The 24570-nt window shown below is 45.8% G+C and overlaps 1 protein-coding gene across 5 annotated transcripts in view; it reads left to right on the top strand.

Annotated features, from left to right (window-relative positions):
* Positions 1–17363: 17363 nt before the first annotated feature.
* The window catches only part of Igsf9b (immunoglobulin superfamily member 9B), a 53849-nt gene continuing 46642 nt past the window's right edge, over positions 17364–24570 (top strand). For all 5 annotated transcript variants that reach the window (XM_046432806.1, XM_046432807.1, XM_046432808.2 and 2 more), the window contains exon 1: positions 17364–17631. In XM_046432806.1, coding sequence (XP_046288762.1) covers positions 17568–17631 — 64 coding nt within the window. In that variant the 5' untranslated portion in view covers positions 17364–17567. The remainder of the gene's footprint in view (positions 17632–24570) is intronic.

Genomic DNA, 24570 nt, shown 5'->3' on the forward strand with positions numbered 1-24570 from the left:
GAGGGAAAGCAAGGGTCCTCCCTGGCAGAAGTGCTTCTTCTCAGAGGTGTGTGCTACAAGCAAGCATGCTGTGGTTGTCCCATCCATGATTGATAGGTAGTATGTGCTCCAGAGCATGCAGCTAGCAGGGGTCTTGGAAAGGGGATGGTGATATATAAGAATTCTGCTTGTTTCTTGGCCAGAGCACATTTTTTTTGTGGTTCCAAAAGTGTCCTCTTCTTCTAGTCAGTGGCATGTGTATGTGTCTCTTTGTATGAGTGTACTTGTGTGCTTTTCAGTTATGTGTATAGACATGAGGGTGTCCATGTATGTATATGACACTATATATGTGCATGTGGATACCTAGGTATGGCCCTACACACATACACACATACACACATATGTGTCCTTGTGCTTCTTGGGCAAAGGAATGAGTGCGTGTGTGCACTTGTGTGTATCTGTGTGTGCTTGCATATAGTCACATGTTCACAAACATTCAAAGTTTGGAAATACAGAACTCTGTTGGGCTTGTCTTGGGCCACTGGCTTCCAAGAGGGTGAGTTTGGATTTGTCCTCCCTTTCCCAGATCGATGGCATTGATCCAGGAGGAGTGAAGAATCGATTGTAATTTGGTTGGCGGGCCTGGCGCCAGAGTGTGTAAAGAGTAATTAGAGGGAGAGGAGCTAATGCAGAGGGCTGGGCCCACTGCCCTTGTTGGGGGCTGGTGGCCTCTGGGCATATTGAGGCATATTGAGGGAGACTCATTCTAGGAGACCCAGGCAATCCTTCCTTGAATTCGTGACCTCTAGCCCAGCCTTCTTTCCTCTGATGGACCCCGGATGAGCTCTGAGGAGACTCCCAGGGAGTGGTGTGGACTGGAGGCCAAGCTTCACGCAGTTGTGGGACCAGAATCTCCTGACAGATAATATATCTTTCATTCTCGTGCATTTTTTTACTTAATAATAAAATGTGTGTTCTTTATTCAAGTCTTCTGGCCTTTCAGTATGCTTTCACTTTTCTTGTTTGAAGCCTACATCATAATCATAAAGTGAGAAACAAGTATCATGCCCCATTTGATAGCTAAGGAAACAGAGACAAATATGTGTGGCAATATGCCAAATTCCTGTGGTAAGTTAGTGGCAGGACTGGGTTCACTGAGTGTACCCTTATTGTAAGTTGAGGAGCCTCTGTAATTTACTTCAATGGTGTTCTTGTGTGTCTGTATACACGTGATTACAGGGTGACTTGAAAATTATCTTCAGAAATCAGATGAATTCAACCAATTGAACAGTTTCTATGAAGTACAAGGTTCTCCTATAATAGCGATTCTCAAATAAGTCAAAGAGCTTGTATATTTCAGGATCATCAGATCCTCATCTGGAAGAAGGCTAATGGGAAGTGAAGTAACCCAGGTGGCTTTAGAGAATGGTTCCTGCTACTATTAGGGCATTGGTTCCTCAAGCTGTAGAGTACCTGAGCCACTGGGAGGCTTTGCAGAGAGCAGGGACTCAAGTCCTGCCCCTGACTTCTGATTCAGTCTGTCTGGGGTTGGTCTGAGCTGAGATAGAATTTATTCTGTGTTCCATGTGATTCTTACGCAGGTGGCCCACGAGCTGTGTTTGGAGAAACAGGGAGTGAAAGGAAGAGAGAAATGTCAGGAACAGGGAGTACCAACTCAGGGCAAAGTGACTGTCAAGAGGGAAGCAGGAGTAATGGGGCATTCTGTATGCCAGTGGCAAGTAGAAAAAGAAGGGAAGCTTCTAGAGAGAATAGGAGAGCCCAGTCATGAATAGAGGGAGCAGTGGAGTGACAATTCTAAAACCCAGGCTAGCCTGAGGTTCACTGGGATTTTCCCCTAATATTTCTAACCTCCCTCATTTAGTGGAGGTTCCTGAAGACTCTCATTCCTTGGGATTTAGTGGAGAAGCTATTTCATTTTTCTTAGGCAAAAGGGAGATACAGGTGAAATTGGAGGGAAGCCCAATAGGAGATGGAAAAGGAGCGAGAGCAAAATAGAGAGCTTGGATTGCTTGGGTGCCTTCACTGCACTGCTAATGGTGACAGATTCACAGCCATTGCCATTAAATGCCTGAGATAATTTTGCCAGCTTGAGGAACACAAGAAAAGAACTCTGTCCTAATGGATTCATCAGGATGGAGAGGAAGGAAGGGGGGCCAGCCTGGGGAAGGGGAGGACTGCTCAGAATTCTAGAATGAAAAGGAGTACTGGGAAAAAGTAAAAGCGGGGAGGTTGTAAGAGGGGTTTTGAACAAAGATCCTCCCTCCCTGGCCAGTGACTGTTCTGTCCTATATTGTGGTTAGCCAAGAACAGAGGCACAAAAAGATGGGACTTGTCCCTGCATATATACATAAAATGATTCTTTTCTGAGAATCAGGAATCTTCTATGGGAAGCAGTAGATTGTTTCAGACTGAGTCAGGTTGGAAGCCAAACAGATGTCTCTTTTTTCTTGAGAGATTTGCAAAAAAACTTTCTGTTTTAATCAGCTTTTTTTTTTTTTTTTTTTTTTTTGACACTGTGACCAGCACAATTGTAGAGGAGGAAAAGTTTATTTGAGGGCCCATGGTTTCAGAGGTCTTAATCCATAGAAGACTGGCTCCATTTCTCAGGGCTTTGGGTGAGGCAGAACATCATGGCAGAAGAGTACGGTGGAGGGAAGCAGCTCACATGATGTTCAGAAAGCAGAGAGAGAAAAACTCCACTCTCCAGATACAAAATATGTACCCCATAGCCACACCCCCAATGAACCACTTCCTCCAGCCACACTCCACAGGCCTCCAGCTACCACCCAGTTAATCCCATCAGGGATTGATTAACTGATTAGGTTAAGGCTATAGCCCAACCATTTCTCCAAACCTTCCATTGTCTTACACATGAGCTTTTGGGGGACACCATATCTAAACAATAACAGTTCCTTATCTCCATGTCCTATTCTTGGAAACAGGAAAGATACCTTCTCTAATCTATTAAGGCCTCTTGACTTGGCTATATTTCTAAAACCTGTCCTGGGATGATTATGGGTTAATGAAGTGGTTCTCTTCTGATTAGTGATTCTCAATATGTTACAGAGCAGGTGACACATCCGTGATGGGAATGTGGTCCAGGAGTGGTGATAGGAGGTACTGAAGGGGAAAAAAGATTGTTGAGACAATGATTATAATTAACAGGTGACTTGAAAATTATTTTCAATTTCTATAAAGTAGTTTGGGCTTCAAGCTATAAATGCATTGACTAAGGAAAGAGGCAAAAACCATGCAAGGATGCATGGTTGCTTGTCCCTTTTGGTCCGTCCTTTACCTATTTCTCGCTTCTCAGTGTGATATAGCAGTCCCAGATGGTACCCATCACCATCCTGATTCCTATATTTATTGCAGTTCTTACTCTTTGTACAATTACTTATCCATGAGCTAAGCTGGGATGCATAACAATATACCCCCATATTTGTATAATGCTTTGCAATCTTCAAAGAAGTTTTATACCTATGTGTCATTTGATGCACACAACATGCCATGAATGATGCAGTGCAATGTCATGAATTAAAAAACAGATTCTGCGAGGTTTTAGCCCTGTCTTTTTTCCTTCTATGGGTCTGCTCTTAGGCAAATATTTTTATTTATTCCTCTATAAAATGGGCAGCATAACAGATCATTCCATTTAGTGTCATGCAAATTCAATGATTTAATCTTTATAAAGTGTTTATAGCAGGTATAGCATATGGGAAACTCAACATTTGTGTTAGTGTGATTATTGTGATCATTTCAGGTTAATAGAAGGAGAAACTAAGTCTCAGATGGGGTAAGTGGTTTGCCTACATCTTAGAGTTAATTTGGCAAGATTAGACTGGAACCCAGATCTGCCTCATGACTCTACAACATGGTAATGTCATGGCACCATGTTAATTAGTATGTTTACACAGACGATTCATCTTCTGATAGTGAAGTTCATGGGGATGGAAATCAGAGCCTTCATTATCTTTATTAAGAATCTATTATGTGACAAGTATTGTTCTGAGTGCTTTGTAGATTTTCAGTCATAGGGTCCTCAACAGCCCTGAGAGGTAGGCATTTTATTTCTTCTTATAAGACTCCTAGTTAAAGGGGTTGAAATTTGGTCATATCTGACTCTAGTTGCTCTTCTGGATGCAGATAATGGGCTTCAGTGTCTTGTAGCTCTGAGTACTGTGCAGGGGCTTCCTGTCCCTGCTATGAAAATGCTGTCCACAGTGCTGGAGGACTCAGGAGGACCCATATGGTGAGGATTGCTTTCTTCTGTTCTCCCATTCTTCCTATCCTCAGACAAGAAGGGGGTGCTCTTTGATCTCATCCCCAGAGGCTCAGAAGCTAGTATGCTGTACAGATCAGAAAAGTCATATCTTTTCTCTTAACCTCTCTCTTCCTCTTTCCTGGGAGTGTGCAGACATGAGGATTTACCAATATACACAGAATGTTCAAGAGTGCACACGTGAGCCTGTACATGTTGAGCAGTATATGTCTTTGCCATATCTATATGTATCCCTCAGGTTCTCTACGGGGCCATATATAAGTGTGAAAGTGTGTGGGTGGGCAGGTCTGTATGTGGCAGCACAGCACCTGTCTGTGTGGGTGGTGTGAGAGTGTGTATGTGTGTGTGTGTGTGTGTGTGTTTCCCTGGAGTGTATGTGGTGTGGGGAGTGTGTGGGAGGAGGCTAACAACGGTGGTGTGTGCATTGCTGGCAGAACTGTAGTTGTGAGGAGTCCTAGTTTTCTCAGCTTCATCTTTATTCCCTCCCTGAATGGCAATGTGTGTAGCAATACATGCAGACATATATGTGCACAGACATGCTGAAGCTTTTTTTAGACATGCTTTGCCCATATCCACTGAGTCATAAGTAACTCCTCAGCATTATAGTGCAGTACTCAGATGTGCATGCAAACAACTAATGTTAGTTCACACAAAACATGAATGTACACACACATCTACCACGGAAGGCCCAAACAGAAAGTGCTGCACTGCTCCCTCCCTCCCTTGCTGAATATCTGTTCTCTCCCTTGGGAGTGACTTTCCTTGGCCTGGGTGTTTGGTAGATCCACTCACAGGGACTTGATCTTGGCATATTAAGGAGAGTTACTTGCCTACTGGCAGGACTGTGTTTCCTCCTAGAAAAGTGGATTTTTCCTCATTAACGCCAATTCAGGTTACATGAGCTCCTGCTGGCGCCACCTGCTGGTGAATGTCCCCTAGCATCTGTAGCTGGTGCAGGTTGGGGAGCTGGGTACCCCAGAGAGCAGACCTGGACAATGGGCTCTGGGCAAGGGTGAAGAAGGTGGATTTCATGTGAACAAGTGTTCTTGGAACAAAACTTGGGCAAAAAAAATGTTATAGAGCTATCCATGCTGGAGTTTTGGTGTGGGAAATCACAAGGTCCCATGTACAAAAACTGTGGTTCAATGTTTGTTAACTTCACAATGCACGAAGATGAAGCACACAGTTTCCAAGAGAATACCTTCAGAGGGTGTGGACTCTTTAGGTAACACATGTGATAATACAAAGAGATTCAGCTCATGACTGTGTGCAAGAGTGTCCTGCATTGATGTGTACATCTACACACATGTGATTTTGCATACATGAGTTTGTCCCTACAGCGAGTATGTGTGTACTGTGCTGCTTATGTGTGTTTGTTTGTGGAGATATATGGATTTCAGTTGTATTAATATACATATGGTAAAAGCCTGGGCATTTCTGACTATACCAAACTCTTTAATCTGAAGTCCTGAAAAAGTGTCAGCATTTTCTTCCACACTGTAAACTCCTGATCTCTTTCCTCAAAGGGAATCTTCACTTGATACTCAACCCTTCTTCCTTCTCTTCCTTTGTGCCCTTCTCTAAATGCCCATAATTTATAAGGTGGAGTTTGACTCTGTGGAATTTCACATATAGAGATTTCCCAGCTACCATCATCTCAGGGCCCAAGGCAGCTGAACCAACCCCTGATGTCCTTCTCATCCACCAAGAGTGGATGATTTGCCAGAGTGGATGGTTTGCCATTCATCATTCAACCAAACCATCTACTCTGCTTCCTACCCCCACTAATTTTTTTTTTTTTGCCGGGTACATGCCTCAAAGAATCTCTACAAAGGAACAGCAGCCTCGGGCAGAGAAAAGTCCCTTCTCCCTGCAGCAAATGCTCTTTTCAAACCAGCCTCCCTCATGTTGGAATGTCGCAGAAGCTGCTTGGTGCCCCTACATTAACCTTGGGAGGTTGCCAGGGGAGCAGCCTTCACAGCAGCCTGGCCCTCTGTCCTTCTTTTTTCTACATTCCTCCTTCTATCAGCTTATTGTACTGGATTCCTTATGAGGCTCTCTTTTCAGAGTCTAAACTGGCCTCCTCCCCCCCACCCCCTCAGGCTTCCCTGGCAGCTGTGCCTACCCCCAAGTCCATCTTTTTAAATTTTTTTTATTTTACCAAGTTGATTTCCTAGAAAGGGATCATGTGTATTTGGTGGGGGAGTCTAGCTTCTGAGCCCTCTGAAGTTAGGGCTCTGGATAAACTCTTCTCCTTTCCCCCAATAGGTCCCATCACTAGTTATATATCCCTACCACCCCACCCTAGGAACACATCTTCTCATATATACCCAAAATCTCTCCTATAGAAAGAACTTCCTATGTCAGATGATTTTTGTCTCATTGTATGTTTGTCTTTGCTCTCTCATGTTGTCACTTGTTTCTAACCAACTAGAAGCAGATTCCATGCAGTAGGCAGGCTCAGAGATTCAGCAGCATCCCCTAAATTTTAACCATGGCCATAGCAGCTGCAACTCATGGAATACATAGAAGCTATACTACGCTCTTCTCCCTGGGATTCTGATATATCTTGTGTACATAGCACCCCTTGAATGCCAACTGTGAGCTGATTCTGTACTAATGCTAAATTCACTCGACTCTGTGGAGCAACCCTATTGTCTACTAACTGCAAGTTCTGTGATGGCAAAGACGATGACTGCACTGATTATATGCACCCATAAATAATAATACATACTTGGAAGTGCAGGCTGCAGATTTAAAGGGTTGGACATTTATGAAATTCCTGATGAAGTTGATTAAATGTTTGGACATTTTTAGAATTCCCAGCAAGGGAGGTTACACAGCTTAAGGATATGCTGCTGGTGAGGTGAGGCAGGGATCAGACTCAGGTCTTCTGACTCTGAGGCCAGTTATCTCTCCTTAGACTGTATTTGCCTTGTGTCCAAGCACCATGGAAACTTGTTGCTGTGGTACCCTCTGTCATGGACATTTTCCAAGAATAAATCCAATTCTGTCTCTAGGCTCTCTGTACCACTCTGAAGCCCAGCAAAGTGTGTGGGGGGGGTGGATAGAGAGAGAGAGGAGAGAGAGAGTCAGAGAGAGAGAGAGAGAGGGAGAGAGAAGGAGAGAATTGAGAAGGGAGGTCTTGTGCTAGGGGGGCTGTGAAATCAGGATGGGGACAGAGGGGCAAGGGATGAATGATGGGATCACACTGAGGGTCAGAGTGGAGGCAGCAGGGGGAATGGAAGCTGACTGTTCCCTCTGACCTCTGGCTCCTGTCTGGTGGCCAGTCCCTCCCTTCCTGTCTCCTGCACCTGGTAGAGCGAGACTCATGCCAAGGCTCTGGGAAGGGGAGGGGAGCAAAGGCATAAAGATGCATTTGGCATCTCTCGACACTCACTCACAAGGCCCTTTTGTGTGGGGTTGAGAGCTAAGTGTGGAAAGGTCCAGGAATGAGAGGTCTGGGGTCTGATGGGTGCCAGAAATAGATCCCCCTCAAGTCCTCCAGCTGTGTCTCCCAGGCCTTTCCCCCTCCCCCCATCCCCAGCCCATCCAACTGTAATTCCAAAGCAGAAGCACAAATCTTCTGTCACCATTACAGGGGCTTTTTATTCAATGTTCCAGCCCCCACCTTGGTGTTCCTCAGCTTTGTTGGAGCACCTTAGGTTTTCCTTAGGACCTGCTTTAGTCAGTTTTTTTTTTCTGCTGTGACCAAAAGACATGACAAGAACAACATAGAGGAGGAAAAAACAATTTTGTCACTCATGGTTTCAGAGGTCTCAGTCTCCACAGATGCAGACTCTAGTTGCTCTGAGCATGAGGCATGGCAGAACATTATGACAGAGGGCATGGAGGAGAAAAGTAGCTCAGGACATGGCACCAAGAGAAGGGGGAATGCTAGTTCTGCTCACCAGGGACAAAATATTAACTCAAAGTCACACCCTATGACCTACCTTCTCCAGCCATACCCTACCTTCAGTTTTCACTCAGTTAATCCCTATCAGGAGATTAATCCACTGGTTTGGTTATAATTCTCATCATCTAATCATTTCACCTCTAAAACTTCTTGCATTGTTTCATACATGAGCTTTATGGGGACACCTCATATCTAAACCATAAAAGGACCAAACATACTCCTCACCTCCTCCAGTTAACCCCTCCTCATCATCTGCTTATTCCAATTTGCCTACTCTTCATTCTGATCTTTCCCAACTGTGTATTTTTTCACTTATCCCAGAAGTCTCTATTCTGAACACAAAAACTCCTACTTTGTGCTACGGACTTCCTAGCCAGGTCAATTTATTATTGCCTCTGCACATCCATTTGCCTTGAATGCTTATTGAGTGTTCACTCTGGCCGAGGCACCAGGGATGCTTGGCATACCAGTTGCTGTCCTCTGCATGTTGCAGACCAGTGGTCTCCCTCTCCTGCAGGCTCATTTTGTCTACCTCATCTCTTAATTTTTGACGACTAAGCTCAGACTTGACTCAGCCTCACCAACTTGAACCATCTTCTTGCAGGTCTATTGCAATCAAGCTTGGGTGCTGGGATTTGGATATGATTTGTCCCCCAAGGATTCATGTGTTGAAATATTGCTCATTAGTGTGGTGGTGTTGAAAGTTGGCAGGACCTTTAATCTTTAGTTGTTGAGGACATGGGAAATACTCAGATCATTGAGGGAGCTGCCCTTGGAAGGAATTAAGGCAGTTCTTATGAGACCTCTCACTAGAGTAAGTTGTAACAATGAGCCCCAAATCTGAAACCCTCTCTGGCTTCCTGGATTGCAGTAAATTCTCTCACTCCCACCATAATACAATCCATTGTTGGGCTCTTACCAGAGGCCAAACCAATGAAGTCACCTGATCTTAGATTTTTATCCTCCAAACCTGTGAGCTACATAGACATCTTTTCTTTATAAAGTTAAATCTCTCCCAGTATTCTATTATAGTAACAAAAATGGACAGGGCCACTATCTCTCTTGAGGTTCTATGTTGACAGAATTTAGTAATTGCTGTTCATGTGGTCAGCCTCAACTCTCCACCTAGATGCTAAGCTCCTGAGGTGATGAAGATGGTGGTTTTCACTACTATGTCTTCCACAATGCTTGGCATGGTGCTTATTTCAGATTGGTGTTCAGGGGCTACTGGTCCACTGAGAAAGTCCTTCTGTTGATTCTTTCTGGGCCTTGGTCCTTGGTCTCCCATTTCTGGTCTTCTAGTGTGAACTGCTCCTGGACTGAATTCACTATCTTCATTATTTTCTTTTTCCATCAACCTTTTGCCAGTTACAATGATGCCAGCTTTCTGACTTCATCATCTCACATGCTACATAGCTTCTATGCTGTATTAGAATCCCTGGCCAAGAAATCCTTTGAGATAAAAGTCCAAGTTCAATTTGCCTCCTATATAGTATCACAGGGATATAAAACTTGGTTGTTGGGGAGTCTATGACAGAAAAACTTCCCATCAGAATGTTCAAATCCTTCTCTCCTGCAGACTTCAGTTCCTACCACATTCTACTGCTCCTTCTATGAATGGAAGAGGAAGAACTCAGTTGTAAGGGAATGGCCCAGACCTACAACCTACTAGGGCCAAAGCTTGCATGGTCCAGTAGAGACCTGACTTCTAGCTGTATTTTAGACTCCCATATGCCAGCGTGTGTACATGTGGATTACTGCTGTCCATCTGTACCTGCAAACCTCACTGATGGAGCCTTTACTCATGGGTGGGCACATGTATGCTCAGGTGGGCCAGAGTTGCCCAGGAAGCCTGAGCATCACACTTTCCATGAAGTGGTCTTTGGCAAGGTGAGGAATTGCTGAAGAGTGACAGTAGTGTGTTTCTGGGGGCAGTTCACAAATTTCACACAGAGCATTGAACCCCTTTTCTGCATTCCTAGATGAAGCCACAAAAACATGAAACATGTCTTCTCAGAGGTTGTTAAGAATTGACCTGGAACAGTGAGAAGAAAGAGGAGGAAGTTGAGGGTGCTATCTATCTGGTTTTCAAATAAGCTTATCCTAAATTATAGATCTACTTTCTGCCTTGGGAAAGACTTGTTCCTTTTTCAGCCAGAAAAGAAATGAATACAGTTTGACTAAAATTCCAGGAACTGGTTTCTTTATCACTTAATTTCTACTACATTGCCATAAACACATCTTTAAGAACTCCAACTTCAGGCTCAGCATGAAAGAATTCTGCTCTGTAAATATACATGTTCATACACACCTGTGCAGATTATAGAAGAGTGGCATCCATCACTTGCTTTCAGGTGAGCTGTATCTGATATATATGTGTGTGTGTGTATATATATATATATATATATATATATATACACACACACACACACACACATATGTATATATATACATATGTGTGTGTGTGTGTTTATCTGTCTGTCTATCTATCTATCTATGCAATCTTAGACTGCATGCCCGCAATGGATGTGGTTCTGGTAGATCCTCTTCCTGGGTGTTATGGTTTGGATCTAAAAGTGTTCCTCAGTAAGCTTGTGTGTGAGACAATGCAGAAATATTTAGAGGTGTAATGATTAGATCATGAGAGCTGTAACCCACTTAGTGAATTAATCCATTTTATGAATTCATAATCTGAAAGGACTACAAACAAGGTGTCTACAAATTTTGAGTCTAAATGGATAAAATTTTGAGTCTAGATAGAAATCTAGAACCATTCCCACCATGCCTGTCCAAATTGTAAATACATGCACAAGCAAATGACTTGTTATTTTAAGCCACTACATTATTTGAGGATGGGTTTTTGTATTACAAGATAACTTATACAGTTTTCTAATCATATAAGTCCTAACACTGTACTGAGTGTTAACTGTAGTCAGGTAGGGTGTAGCTGGAGGAAGTATTTTACTGGGGTCATGCCTTCGTGGTTTATATTTTGTCCCTGGTGCCTTGATGTCTCTCTTTCTGATTCTTAGCTGCCACAAGTTGACAGCTTTCCTTTACCACACACTTCCACCATGATGTTTTGCCTCACCTAAAGTCCAGAGCAATGAATTTTAAGATTAGATATTCATGTTTTAGATTCTCATGGTTGGACTGAGACCTCTGAAACTGTGAGCCAAAATAAACTTTTCCTCCTTTAAGTTGTTCTGGTCAGGTACTTTGAAAATCTGACTAACATACTGGGCTATGGACTCATCTGGACAAGATGTCATGAAATGATCCTATAGTGGTCCGAACAGGTATCACATTCCAAGAAGGACTGTTTCAGTCTCTTGAGTCATTCAGCATCATTCAACAAGACTTCAGGAGTAATTGCAACTGAGGAGGAGAACTCTATAAGTCTTTAAGAACTAATGTTTGGGGCTGGGGATGTAATTCAGAGGTACAACACTTGCCTAGCATCCACAAGGCCATGGGTTCAAGTCCCAGCACCACAAAACAACAACAACAACAACACAAATAACAACAGCAACAATGACCCACTTATTTTTGAAGAGGGAAAGGTGGACTATTAAAATAGCTACTTGGGTCCATAAAAACAACTTATGATCCTAGGTCACCTGCCCAAGAGACCAACAACTATTGGCAGAAAAGGAAGCCAAACAAGGTATCTACAAATTTTGAGTCTAAATGGATAATATTTTGAGTCTAGATAGAAATTTTTCAAAATAAGAAGGTTTGAGAAACTTGCAGAGCTTTTCTCCACTTCACCTGCATCAGATCTTAAGATTAGTTTTTTATATTTTGGAGACCCAATTTCCTTTATTTTCTTCTCTTCTAAGTTGTTTTAAAACATGCTGACTGGTATCTCTGTATATTTCACAAGGTGAAAGGTGTAGTATTTTATCAGGGCTAAGGGCACATCCTCAGGACCTGGGATTGAATTAAAGCATCAGGTCCAGATACTGTATGTCAAGCTCTTTATGACGGTTAATTTTAGGTGTCAACATGACTTCGTTAAGGGGTACTCAGATAGCTGGCAAAACATTATTTTGTGTGTGTGTATGTCTATGAGGTTGTTTCCCTCAAATGAATGAAAATTTGAATCAGTAGACTGAGTAAAAAAGGTCCACCCTTACAAATGCAGTGGACACTGTCCAATATGTTGAGGGCCAGGATAGAACAGATAGACAGAGAAAGGGCAGATTTTCCATCTCTGCTAGTGTTGGGGCATTCTTCTGAGCTTCAACATCAGAACTTCAGATACTCAGATCTTTGGATATCAGGACTTAAAACAGTTTCTCAGGCTTTTGGACTCAGACTGACTCATGCCAGCTTCCCTGAATCTTCAGCTTTTTGATGGCATGTTGTTGGACTTCTCAGCTTCCATAATTGCTGAGCCAATTCCCATAATAAATCCCTTTCTTTCTTTTCTCTCCACTTCCCTCTTCTTGCACACACACACACAACACACACACACACAGGTTTTATTTATCTGAAAACTGTGACTAAAAGCTAAAATCTAAAATACCTTTCTAGATATTTCCTCTAGAATTCATTTTTGTTTTAATTAAAAAAAATGTTTTCATGGAAATTTTTTCAGTTCCAAAATTGCAACACCATCTCCCATCCCACAAACTCTTCTTGTAATGTGGAACAGATATTGCTGTTTCAAGAGGATAGGAAAGGTAGAAGAACACAACAGTCACTAATATGGCATTATGTAAAAACGTGGATGTGTAACCGTTGTGATTCTGCAATCTGTATTTGGGGTAAAAATGGGAGTTCATAACCCACTTGAATCTAATGTATGAAATATGATATGTCAAGAGCTTTGTAATGTTTTGAACAACCAATAAAAAAAAGAGATGGAATCTACATCCTCTCCCTTTAAATTGGGGCAAGTGTTTGATACCTATGGAAGTGGCACTACGTGTCTTCCCAGTCTCCGGACATAAAGGACAGTGAATCTTCCAGCTGGTTCTATTCAGATGTGAGGTCTTAGAAGCCAGACACCAAGTCATATGTAAGCACAAGCAACCTATAGAGAAGTTCACATGAGGATAAAATACCACTCTTTGCTGATAGCCCTGGCTAACACCCAACATCAACTTGCCATCCATGTGAGTAAGCCATCTTGAATACATCCATGTTCTAGTGGAACTGATGCCACATGGAGTAGAGGACCATTCCCACCATACCTGTCCAAATTGTAGATACATGCACAAGCAAATGACTTGTTATTTTAAGCCACTACATTATTTGAGGATGGGTTTTTGTATTACAAGATAACTTATACAGTTTTCTAGTCATATAAGTCCTAAACACTCTTTTGTGTTCATTTGGGGCACATTCTTTGATTTAAAATTTCCTCTTTTTCCTGGAAAGAGCTGTCCCAATAACATTCTACAAAAAAGACTGGAATCATTGAGGAAGGTTAGAAGTGACAGGTAAGCAAACTAATATTTTTGAGTCATGCTTGTTCAGTGGATGGGAAGAAGGAATGAGGACACTCTTCTCTTTTAGACTTGACTCTCCTGTGAGTTACCTTTCCCATTTGTTCTTCAAGAACCTATGGGCATGGTGTATGGCTAGGTGTGGTTTTACATTGGATAACTAATAAGCCTAGCATTCTGTATTTCCAAAAAAAAAAAAAAAAAAAAAAAAACAAAAAAAAAAAAAAAAACACTTCTGTGAGGTTAAGAGAAGATGACAGAAGTTTCCATACCTGACATATACAACATTCCTAGATACAGCACCACATTTATTAGGGACATCAGTGAAAAGCTAGGTACATCTTGGAGTTGTTCTTGGAGTTGGGTTATGTTTCTCCTTTGATAAGTTGGGATCTATGCTGTATTTGAATACTCAATTTGGTGTCCATGTGAGGGAGGAGTTTCCATCCTTCCTGGATTCAAAGCTCAACAATATGTTAAGAGGAAAAGATTTGATTGGTCTCATTCCTCATTGTCAGTTGATACAGCATGTCTCTCCTGAGCTGATCTGTAACTCAACTGACACAAATTTGATGATAAAGATGATGCTAAATTTCCCCTTTGTATCCTGAATTTTTCCTTTTCCTCTCTTTCTTCACTTCCTTGTTCTACTCTACTTCCAACAGACTTATCCAGAAAGTTATTCTCATTTTAAGAGGTTCCTTTGAACTATCTCATGAGTTATGCATTTAAGCTATACTGTGTACTTTTTTCTTTCCAGCCTGACAGCTTCAGTTTTCCTAGCAGAAACCACCACCTTGAATAGGACAAAGTGGATGGCCAAGCAAATATGACCAATTTGGATGGTGATAGAGGCTCTGTCCATTTTCTTCAGTTTGCTGCTATGAGCCCAGATGCTTCGCATTCCCCTACCTATTCATGCCACTAAAGAATAAGGAAGTAAGGTTAGACCTAGAGAACCCTGTAGGCCATAATGAGCTGCTTATAGGTTTTGGAAGGGGAAGAATCCTATTATTACCATTTGTATTAGTCAATTTTCTTTTTTTACCTTAACAAAATGCCTGAGACAGTTAACTCCATAAAGAGAAGAGGTGTATTTAGCTCATGGTTTTGAAGGTTCAAGGTCATGGTACTTACAGTTCAGTTCTGGTAAGGACCCCAGAGCAGATAGCAGATGGCAATAATGGTGACATGTGTTAGGGCTTGAGGTTACATTTCAACACAAGAAGCAGAGAGGAAGGAGCCAGACTTGCTTCTTTTATAACAAACCTTCTTGGGAGAACTAGCAAGGGCTCCCAACAGAACAGCCTTCTGAGACCATTCCCCTAAGGATTTAGCACTCATATCTTAAAGGTTCCGTACCTCCTAAGACTGCTGCTTTGGGGGTCAAGCCTCTAATCACATGAATCTTTGTATTATGGTTTGGATGTGAGATGTCCCCCAAAATGTCACGTGTGAGACAATGCAAGAAGGTTCAGAAGAGAAATGATGGGTTATAAGAGTCTTAACCCAGAAAGTGAATTAATCCCCTGATAGAGATTAACTGAGTGATAACTGCAGTGGTGGGGTGTGGCTGGAGGAGGTGGGACTTGGGGGTGTAGCTTTGGGGTATATATTTTGTATCTGGAGAGTGGAGACTCTCTGCTTTCTGATCATCATGTGAGCTGCTTCCCTCTGCCACAGTCTTTGCCATGATGTCTTGTCTTATCTCTAGCCCCAAGGAACGGAAACTGCTGTCTATGGATTGAGACTTTGAAACTATGAGCCTCTAAATCAACTTTGCCTCCTCTATAATTGTGTTGGTTGAGTCTTTTAGTCACAGAAGCAAAAAAGTTGACTAAAAACACTTTGAGTGAGCACAATTAAACCATTTCCAAACTATAGCACCAATCCTGCAAATGGATTCCAGTTAGACTTCACAGTTCTAGGATTCAGGGAGATTGTGCGTGTGTGCCTGTGCTAAGGGTGGAGTTGTTATTTTGGGGGTATTCTGTTTGGGAATTAGTATACCAATGAGGCCTAGAGCTTCCAGCTCACTTCATAGTCCCAAGAAAGGCATTTGGTCTTGAAAGAGAACCTAAGTCAATGGTTCAGGTAGAGTTGTCCCCAGAGTGATATATCTTTAGTGTGTTTGCATGAATAGAATGGGTGGGTAGGTAGCAGGTTACTTAAGAGTGCTACGGATAATCTGGTGCTACAGATAATATTCAGATGTCAAACTTTATTAGTGTATTTGCTATTCTGCTTGGGGTCCCAGCTTTCTATCTCTTGTCTGGTAGTGAGCTAAGAGAGTTCAAGTTTCAGGGAAGGCTGTTTCTCCATCTTCAAGACTTCTTTCTATGCAAGGTGTGTGTTTCTGTCTATGTGTGTTTTCCTAAGAGCAAGTCTCCTTGTTCTTTTGGAAGCTTCATGTTCTAGAGGCAGGGCTTTGTGGCTAATGAGTGCTCTAAGCTGGTGAAATTCCTGAGCTCTCCTTTGCTGTCCCTTTGTCTTCCTTCCTAGGCCAACAGCCCACCTTAGGGAGCAGTGTGATTCTTACCACTGCTTTCACTCCTTGAAAGAACAAACATCTTCACTGCAGCCTCAGCATGCTGGGTGTGAGGTGATTGTAGTAGATGTTTCCATGACACTCATTTATTCCTTCTGCAAATACAACTGTATTGGGGGAGGGGATGAGGAGAGGCTAAAGTATGAAGATTGGGAAATATGAAGACCACCCAAGATCTGTAATTATTTTTCTCTGTAGGAATAAGAGGCTCTTCCCTTTCTCTGGGTCTTCTCCACCCCCAAGCCTCTAAACTGCTCCCCAAATTCATCTTGGTTTCAAGTTGCTGAGAGGTGGCTAGGCACTGAGTAAGGTGGGGAGGGTGGGATCATGTGCAGGAGGAAGCAGCGTTTATTTAGGAGAGGGGGAAAAACTTTTATTACTGAAAGTTGGGATTTAGTAATGATGAGCAACGAGGACCGGCACTGGGGGTGGCAGTGTGTACATTGTGTTCTAGAGGGGTCTATGACACGCCTCAGCTGAGTCAATGACTCATTTAAAATCGAAGCGACTTTTAGAGGTCATTTTAGTCATCCCCCTGCCTTCAGGCTGGATGGAGCCTAACTTGATATCACGTTTGGTGGAGGTGGTGTATCGCTCTGGGCTAAGAGTGTCTGTGTGTGTAAAGGAGTGGGGGTGGGGGAGACAGCGCGTGACCTCTTTGGAAAAGATCTCCAGCGAAGGACATTCCCGAGCTTCCCCAGGCTGCCCGCTCCAGGGTTTCCCCATCACTGAATCAGCATGGTTCTCCCGGGAACTGCTTTTTGCTGGATGGAAACCGGATGTTGGGTTCCCTGGGTGGGCGGGGGCTCCATCCCCTCAGACTTGTCAGGGGTAATTGAGACTCTTACGGTCCCGTTAGCCAGCCCGAGAAGCTAGCTCTTCTTTCACCTTTAACTTGCCATGCAGTGTGAAGAGAGAACGGAATACAGCGAAGACGCTACAACGCCTTCTCCCAGGCAATGCGCATGATTCTGCGGCTCTATGCTCGCCACACTTCAACGCACCTTGAAATGGGCTCGCCTCCTTCGCGCCGCAACGGGCAGATCTTTTAACCAATCGGTCCGCAGACTTATGAAAACAGACCAATAAATAGGCGGCGGGGGCGGGCCCAGAGGCCGGGCTAGGCTTCACCGTAGAACTGGCTGTGCTCTGCCTCCACTAGTAGTGCAGGTGCCGCTGCGCTGGGGCCGGGGAGGCTGCGCGCCGAGCCAAGCTGAGCCAGGGAGGGATGGAGAGCGGGCAGCCCGGGTTGCAGAAGCACCGGCGCGGGTCGTAGGCGGGCGAGATACGGGCGCTCGGGCACGAGAAGTGTGCGGGTGCGAGAGCACTTTGAGATAGGATGAGGCTCTTGGCTGGCGCGGTAGTACTATGATTTGGTATGTGGCCACTTTGATAGCAAGTGTGATCAGCACCCGAGGTCTTGCGGCTCAAGGTGAGTTGAAGTGCAGCGTCCCTCCTCTGCCCCTCCCGGCGCTCTCAGCCCTTTGCTCCTGGCTCTAGCTCCCCGACTCCGCAGAACGCCGCTGCTTATTGCGGGTGAGGCTCCAGCTCTGGCCAGGCGCGCCTCGGGGCACTATTGGGGAGGGCCTGGGGGCCGCGGGCTGGAGGACCCCGGCGAGAAGGGGCTGGAGCAAATAGGCTACCGGGCACTTGAGGAAAGAATGTTTTGGAATCGAGGTCGACTTCGCTCACCTTGGGCCCTATGGTCCACACCGGCACATCGAACCCGTTGCCTCTAGTTGGAGCAGCCTCCTATTCGAGCTTTGGGGGAGGCAGTGGCTCTCCTAACTCTGGCTGCTGGGGAGTTTGCAGGTCATCAGGCAGTCCGCAGCACGCTCCAGCCCGGTGCAGTGCCACTGCTCCACTGAGGGGTTCTTACTGAGAGGCGCGACACCGAGGCTTGGGACTCTGCACCCACGTCTAAGAGACAGGCTTCTCGGCCCTGCGGGCAGCTACCGCTCCAGCTCACGCCCCTCCTGCCCATACAGCTTGGCAGTTGGAGGTCAGATCACTCGCTGGGGCGGGGGTCCTTAGACACCTAGTGAGAAGAGAATTGATGAACCCAGCAGAGGAGTGCCCGCTTTGGGCTGGCCCTGGCAGTCTCCCGCGCCGGTTTTAGCCGCACCTGGGTCCCGGCCAAACAAAAGTTCCCCGGGAGCGCGTAGCAGCTGCGACGACCCCATGCTGCCCTCCCTAGCTACGAGGCAGAGCTTTCTAGGGGCGAAGGCGACGCGGGAGTTGTCCCCACTAATGCATCAAAAATGGGGTGGGGGATTTTCCTCTTTCTGCTTTCTCTGTTCTGAGTCGGAGAAGAAGCAAGAGGGAACCCTTGGTGTTGGGTGATGCGTGCGTGAGCGCGCGGGCTTTTGCTTTGGAGACGGCAGAGCGACCTGCGAGCCTCTGGGTGGCACCCCCGGCTCTCAGCCCTTGTATGGAAGTAGAAGCGGAGCCTGGAGGCTGCCCCGACTCTGAGCTCATGGTCCTCAGCGCGCACACACGACCTGGTTGAGGGCAAGTTCACAGAGCCTGTAGGAGATGGCGGCTGGAGAGAACGGGTCTGTAGGTGGAAGTAGGCGGTGGAGACCCGCCAACCAGCGCACCCACTCTCAGCAGAAGGGGTCTGCGGGAGGCGTCCTTTCCAGGGTCTTCTCGCCTCCTTGTCTAGGCCTGTGTGTGTGTGTGTGTGTGTGTGTGTTTTGAGGCGGGGGGAGGGTGATTTAAGAAAGTTTCTGGAATGGAATATGTCGCTATGCTACTTGGGAGGGGGACGTCTGAAAACAGAAGGAGAGAAGGGTGAAGGGAAGGATGATTTAGTCAAGTGGTATGTTTATTTGAATAGTTTTGAAACTCTCCATTTGTCAGGTGGGAAAACTGAGTCTAGGTTGACTGCCAAGGCTTATGGATTGAGAATGGAGGTGAGGTGACTCGGGTTATGCCCGAGAATATGTGCCTCATCCTCATCCTCTCCCCTGTTTCCTTGTAGTCTTCCTATGTCCTCATCCTCCTCCCCTCCAGTTTTTGGTATGTTCCTGCTATGGGACTGTTGCTGAAAGCACAAAAGGATGTGCTGGGATCTTTGAATAGAAGAGACACTGAAGGAAGGCTCTGATATAGCTTCTAAACCTAAGCCAGGGTAGGGGCAATGGACTTTAAAAAAAATTTTTTTTTAAAGTTTATGCACAGAATAAAGGCAAATGGATTTATATTGCAGCAACACACAAAATGTCAAGACAGGAAGAACTTCTCAACATTTCAGGTTGTTGGGCATGAAGGTTAGGTTATGCCTTCTTATAGAGTGCAGAGGTCCTTCTGTCTGAGATGGTTTGGCATGCACCCCTTTCTGAAAGCAGGGATACCTTATTGGTCTCAGGGTCTTTTTACCATAGTGGCTCTAGGTATGGTGGCTAGGGACCTAGGTTTAGAGTTAAATCACCTGGATTTAAGATGTGGCTCTACCACTTGCTGACCCTGTGACCTTGGACAAATTGCTTGACCTCTCTAAATGTCACTTGCCTCAGTGGAAAATGGGTTAATAGTACGAGCTTATAGTATTTTTTCCCCGCCAAACATTAGTGCTATAAAGAAACAAGTGGCTACCTGTTATATATTATACAGTATGTGCTCATTAAATGTTAACATAATTTCAATATCTCTGGGATTCCTGGCCCCTCCTCTACTTTTTCCTCTTTGGTCCACTTGGGACCCTTTTGGGACTGTTTGGGGAGAAGTTAAGGGGACTGCCTCTGTCAGAATTGGAGATCCCTTTATGGACTGACCTTGTCTGGGCAGAGCCTCTTGTTTCCCTGCATCCAGAGACATGTGCATGGTGTGCAATCTTCAGAGCTACTTGGAAATCCTTCTAAAGGTCTGCAGAGCTCAATTGTTAATGGACAAAGGCTTAGGGAAGGATGCAAAACCTAGCCTTTGGAGTGAGTGGGTGTCTCCTCCTGTGAGCAGCACCAGCCAATGTTGGGGTGCTGGTGGGACTCCTTGTGAGAGCTCAGCTATTCTCTTCCTGACAGAGGTGACTTCTGGGGAGATCCCTAAACTGGAAGGACATTTGGATGCCACTCTAGGATTTTAGCAGGGGCTGCTTGGGCAGAGGGTAAAATGGGATGGGTTCCTCAAGCCATGTTGGTTTAGGACTGGGTCAACCCAGGGATATGGGACAAATATGGAGATAGACTTCTCTTTTTGACTTTGGTGGTGTGTGATTGAGGTCAGTGGATAGGTTGGGAGGGTGAGGAAAAGAGAGGGACTATTGGCATAGTTTCTCATCCCAGATGTCTGCCTAGCAAGTCGAGGGGAGTTTCCACACTGTGGGAATACCCTCGGCCTTGCTTGGCTCACTCTGAACCTCAGACATAGTAGGAAGTCTGGGCTTTATTCTCAAGGCTGCCTCCCCTCTTTGCCACAAATTCTATGGTTGAATTATTCCTGCCTCCAGTATCCCCAGATAAAGTGGGATTCTGATTCAGATCTTGATGGTGGTTGGACCAGTGCCCTTTATTCTATACCTGGCTTTGACCTATGCTTTGTCCTTTGGCATTGAACATGGGAGAGAGGAGGTTTAAACCTCACTGGTCCTATCAAATGAGAAGTCTTGGCCCAGGAAGTGTTCATTGTGTGTGTGTGTATGTGTATGTGTGTGTGTGTGTGGTGTGTATGTGTGTGTGTGTGTGGTGTGTTTGTGTATATATGTCCCCAGTGCATATATGTTGGAGTCAGGGGTGTGTCTGGCAGCCTGTACCCTGGGAGAAGCTGGGGAGGCCATGTTTTGGAAAGGGGATGGTCAAGAGACAGTGGGAAGAACGAGCTTTCAGTTGTTGGCCTGTAGCTTCACATATGCCAATCTCTGGAGTTGTCAGGTCCTAGGTCCTAGTTGGTTTCATGTTTATGGTTCTGAGACAGAAAGCTAGAATCTGGTTACCTGAGGAGCAAAGACTGCCTCTCTGAGAAATGCTGAAACCTATTCTCTCTCTGGCCCTCCCTCCTATACCTTCCTCTCTGCCCTTTCCCCAGCCAGGTGCCAGCTCTCAGAGGCTGACCCTCTGTATGCATTCTCCCTTGGCCCACTCCTTGTCAGCCCTGCTGGATCCTGGCTTGTTTCCCCATAGCCTTCCTGTTTGCTGAGCTGAAGATGTGGGGGTGGGTGATAAACCCCATAGAAGGCAGGGCCTGAGATTTAACCAGTTCTCTTCTCCAGGAGAGTCTCCTTCCCCAACATCTATGGCCTTCTCGGCTGGGGTTCAGGGTCCCTAGGGAGAAGTCTCCTTCCATTTGCTTGCTGGGATGCTTGCTTGCTGGAATGTGTTAAGCAACTTGTTAAGAATGGATTTCAATGGTGAAAAGATCTGTAATTGGTGAGAACTTCCAGATGTGTGTGTGTGTGTGTGTATCTGAATGTGTCCCTGCATTGTATGCATACCTGTATGTGTGTGCATTTGTATATATAACTGTATGTATACCTGTACTTGTATATGTATTCCCATATATGTGCACAGGTTTGTGTACAGCCTTTTGTATGTTATATGTGTGTATGCAAGCACCTGTGTATATATGTGCACATATGTGGACTGCAGCAGGGCAAGGTAGTTAGGTGCAGCCATGAGGTAGGAGCCACTTCTCCCCTAGTGCTGTGGGTGGCAGTGAGACTACTGCTTCAGTATATTCCTTGCTTTCTGATCCCCTTGCTCTGTACCTGAGTCTAGGCAGCTCAGCAGTTATTAACATTAAAGGATGGCTGGGGTTCTAGAGAGAAAACTTAAATGGTAGGACAGAGTCTGAGCTTATGGGGACACTGAAAATGGTCTATCTGTCTAAAAGGGGGACTGTGGCATCAGATGCCATTATCCAGGCATAGTGTAGAACAGAGAAGGGGCTGGGTCCCTGGGGAGGTGGGAGAGGAGGCAGGGGTGGGAGAGGCAGCTTATAGTCAGCCCCCACCCATTGCCCAGGGGCACTGCCAATGGGTGTTGGCCTGGTCTGCTAGAGGCAGCTGACCTATTTTTCGTAAGAATCTTCCTGCTTTTCTGTTCTCTCTTGCGTGAATAAGCAGAAGAGTGGTGAGCAGAGATGGGGCCTCTGTCCATGAGGGTTTTTGAGAAAGATTCCATGGGGCCATGGCTGTGAGGGAGGTCTCTGTCAGCCTGACGACCCTTTTGAGAAGACAGGGGACTGACAAGCAACCTTTCCCCCCTTGTAGCCCCTTACTTCATTCCTGGTCACATGTGCCCATTGAGACAGGGCTGTGGCATACGACTTGCACATAGGCAAATATTGTATGAGGTGAGTCACTGTCCTCATTTTCTGGCTCCAGAGTAGGGAGTGTTGATGTTTCACCAGGAGTAAATATGGAACTTTGATTTCCCACTTAGTAATTGTGCCAATTTGGCCCCTTACCCCAGGATCCTGGCCTGGTGGCAGGCCTAGCCTGTAATGCCCTCACTGGGCTGGCCTTGCTGCCTGCCTTCTGGCTTGGGGGTGAGTGTACAGGGGCAGGCCTGTGCCCAGGTGGTAGGGAAAGAGTTGTGGGTATGGGAGGGGGTGTGGCTTCACTTTTCTGCTGAGGAGCCATTAAAGGAGCAGAACTGAGATTGAATTACTGACTTCCTTCCTGCTAGTGGCTCATGGGGAAAGGGCTCTTGGAAATACAATCTAGCCAAGCAAATTAAGGTTGCTAATAGCATCTCTGCCTCACCAGCTGCTGGGGGGGAGCCGAGCTCAGAAGGAGAGGCACCCACAGAATGAAGGAGCCAGCCATTCCTGTCTCCTACTCCAGTACCTTGCTTTTCATAGTAAGGTTGCTAGGATTTCTGGATAGGCTTACTTTAGGCACACCTGACCTCTGACTGTAGACCCTGAGGCTTGATGGGGAGGTACAGCTGGACAGGCTGTGAAGACACTGGTGGGGAGGATAGGAGTAGACATGGGGGGTGTGCTTCCTAGAGGCAGAGGGATCTCCAAGGTGGTCTCTAGCCCACCTGCCTTGTGAGAAGAGCAGAACAACTTCTTTGTCTGGGCACAGGTCTCTTCTCCAAGCCAGACTTTCTAGGTGTTTCCTTTGCTTTGGGCAGTAGAGAGCCAGCCTCTGCCTTCCTCACGCTGTCCTCTGGGTGTGAGCCTCCCACTTGGTGAGAGCCCTGAGTCTGCCTGCTTCCTGGAATCTCCTGGAGCCTCCTGGCTTGTTGAGGAGGAGGGATTGGGGGACTATTGGGGGCTGCGCCTTTTTTGGACTCAGCAGGGATTATTTTTAGACTGGCAGATGGAGGTGGCGGTGGCTGTCGCTGGTATTATTAGACAACAGGCCTGTGGTTTGAGAGTCTGGTGCCCAGAGGAGGAGGAAGAGGAGGAGGCTGCAACAAGGATTAATGAGCCTTGGAGGCTGATGCTCAGCCCGCGTCCCTTCCCTCCCTCAGCTACCACCAGACTTAGGCAGGGGCTCCAGGTTCTCAGACAGAATTACATTCATGCTATGGAGGGTCAGAGATGGTCCAGCTACCTTCTGAGACCCCTGCCCAGTAATCCTTCTTGGGTCCTCCTGGGCTGTAGAATCTGGACTCCCAGAACCTGTCCAGAGTATGGGGTGAGAGTGACTAAACTCTGTGCCACAATGAAGGGGTGGGGCTGTAAAAGAGAGGGCTTGGTTTTCTAGGTCTGTGGTTGGGGCAGGAGGGTGGCATAGAGTGCGAATCCGGATTTTGCCACCTGCATAACTTTGGGGTAGGCACATAGCCTCACCATTTGCACAACAGAGAAAATAGTATTCGTGGCAAGGTGGCCATTGAGGCTGTTCAGTGAGATCGATTTCACAGAGCCTGGTAGGTAGTAGAGTTTTGCCTGCTGAGGCTTTCTCTGCCTTGCTCTTATCTCTTCCCCTATAATTTAGATTGTTTCCAAGACTCAGGACCCTTCTTACCCAGCTCCAGGCTTTAGAGTTGGATGTGCAGCCATGTCAGGCCCTGGACACCTTGTTGTTCTGTGCCTTCAGTGGGGGTCTGCTGGCAGCCCTGGACTGTCACCCACTGGGTACCACCTGGCCCAGGGAGTGGGAGATTTGTATCCTATGGGCTTTTTGAAAGGTCAGCCAGCCCATGGGGAGCCACCTCAAAATCCCTGCTTGCCCCTCCTTTTCTTCCCTGCCAGAGTGGCAGAGCTCCAAGGTGGGCTGGGCAGCCCCCCAAGATGCAGATTGGCTAGGCTCAGGGTGTCTAGCTTTCTGCCTTCTGGATAACGGGTATATGTGACCTGTGGCTCTTCATAGCCTTTTTCTTAATGTGCTCACCTTCTGCCAAGGCCAGTTTCCTCTCTGGATGGATAAGCTTGGCTTCTCTGGGCCCCTTACTAGCTGCTGTGAAGGGGAGGGGTTAGG

This window comes from Marmota monax, unplaced genomic scaffold (assembly GCF_021218885.2).
Source record: "Marmota monax isolate L192 unplaced genomic scaffold, Marmota_monax_Labrador192_F-V1.1 WCK01_AAM20220418_F8-fsc00062, whole genome shotgun sequence".
Taxonomy (NCBI): domain Eukaryota; kingdom Metazoa; phylum Chordata; class Mammalia; order Rodentia; family Sciuridae; genus Marmota; species Marmota monax.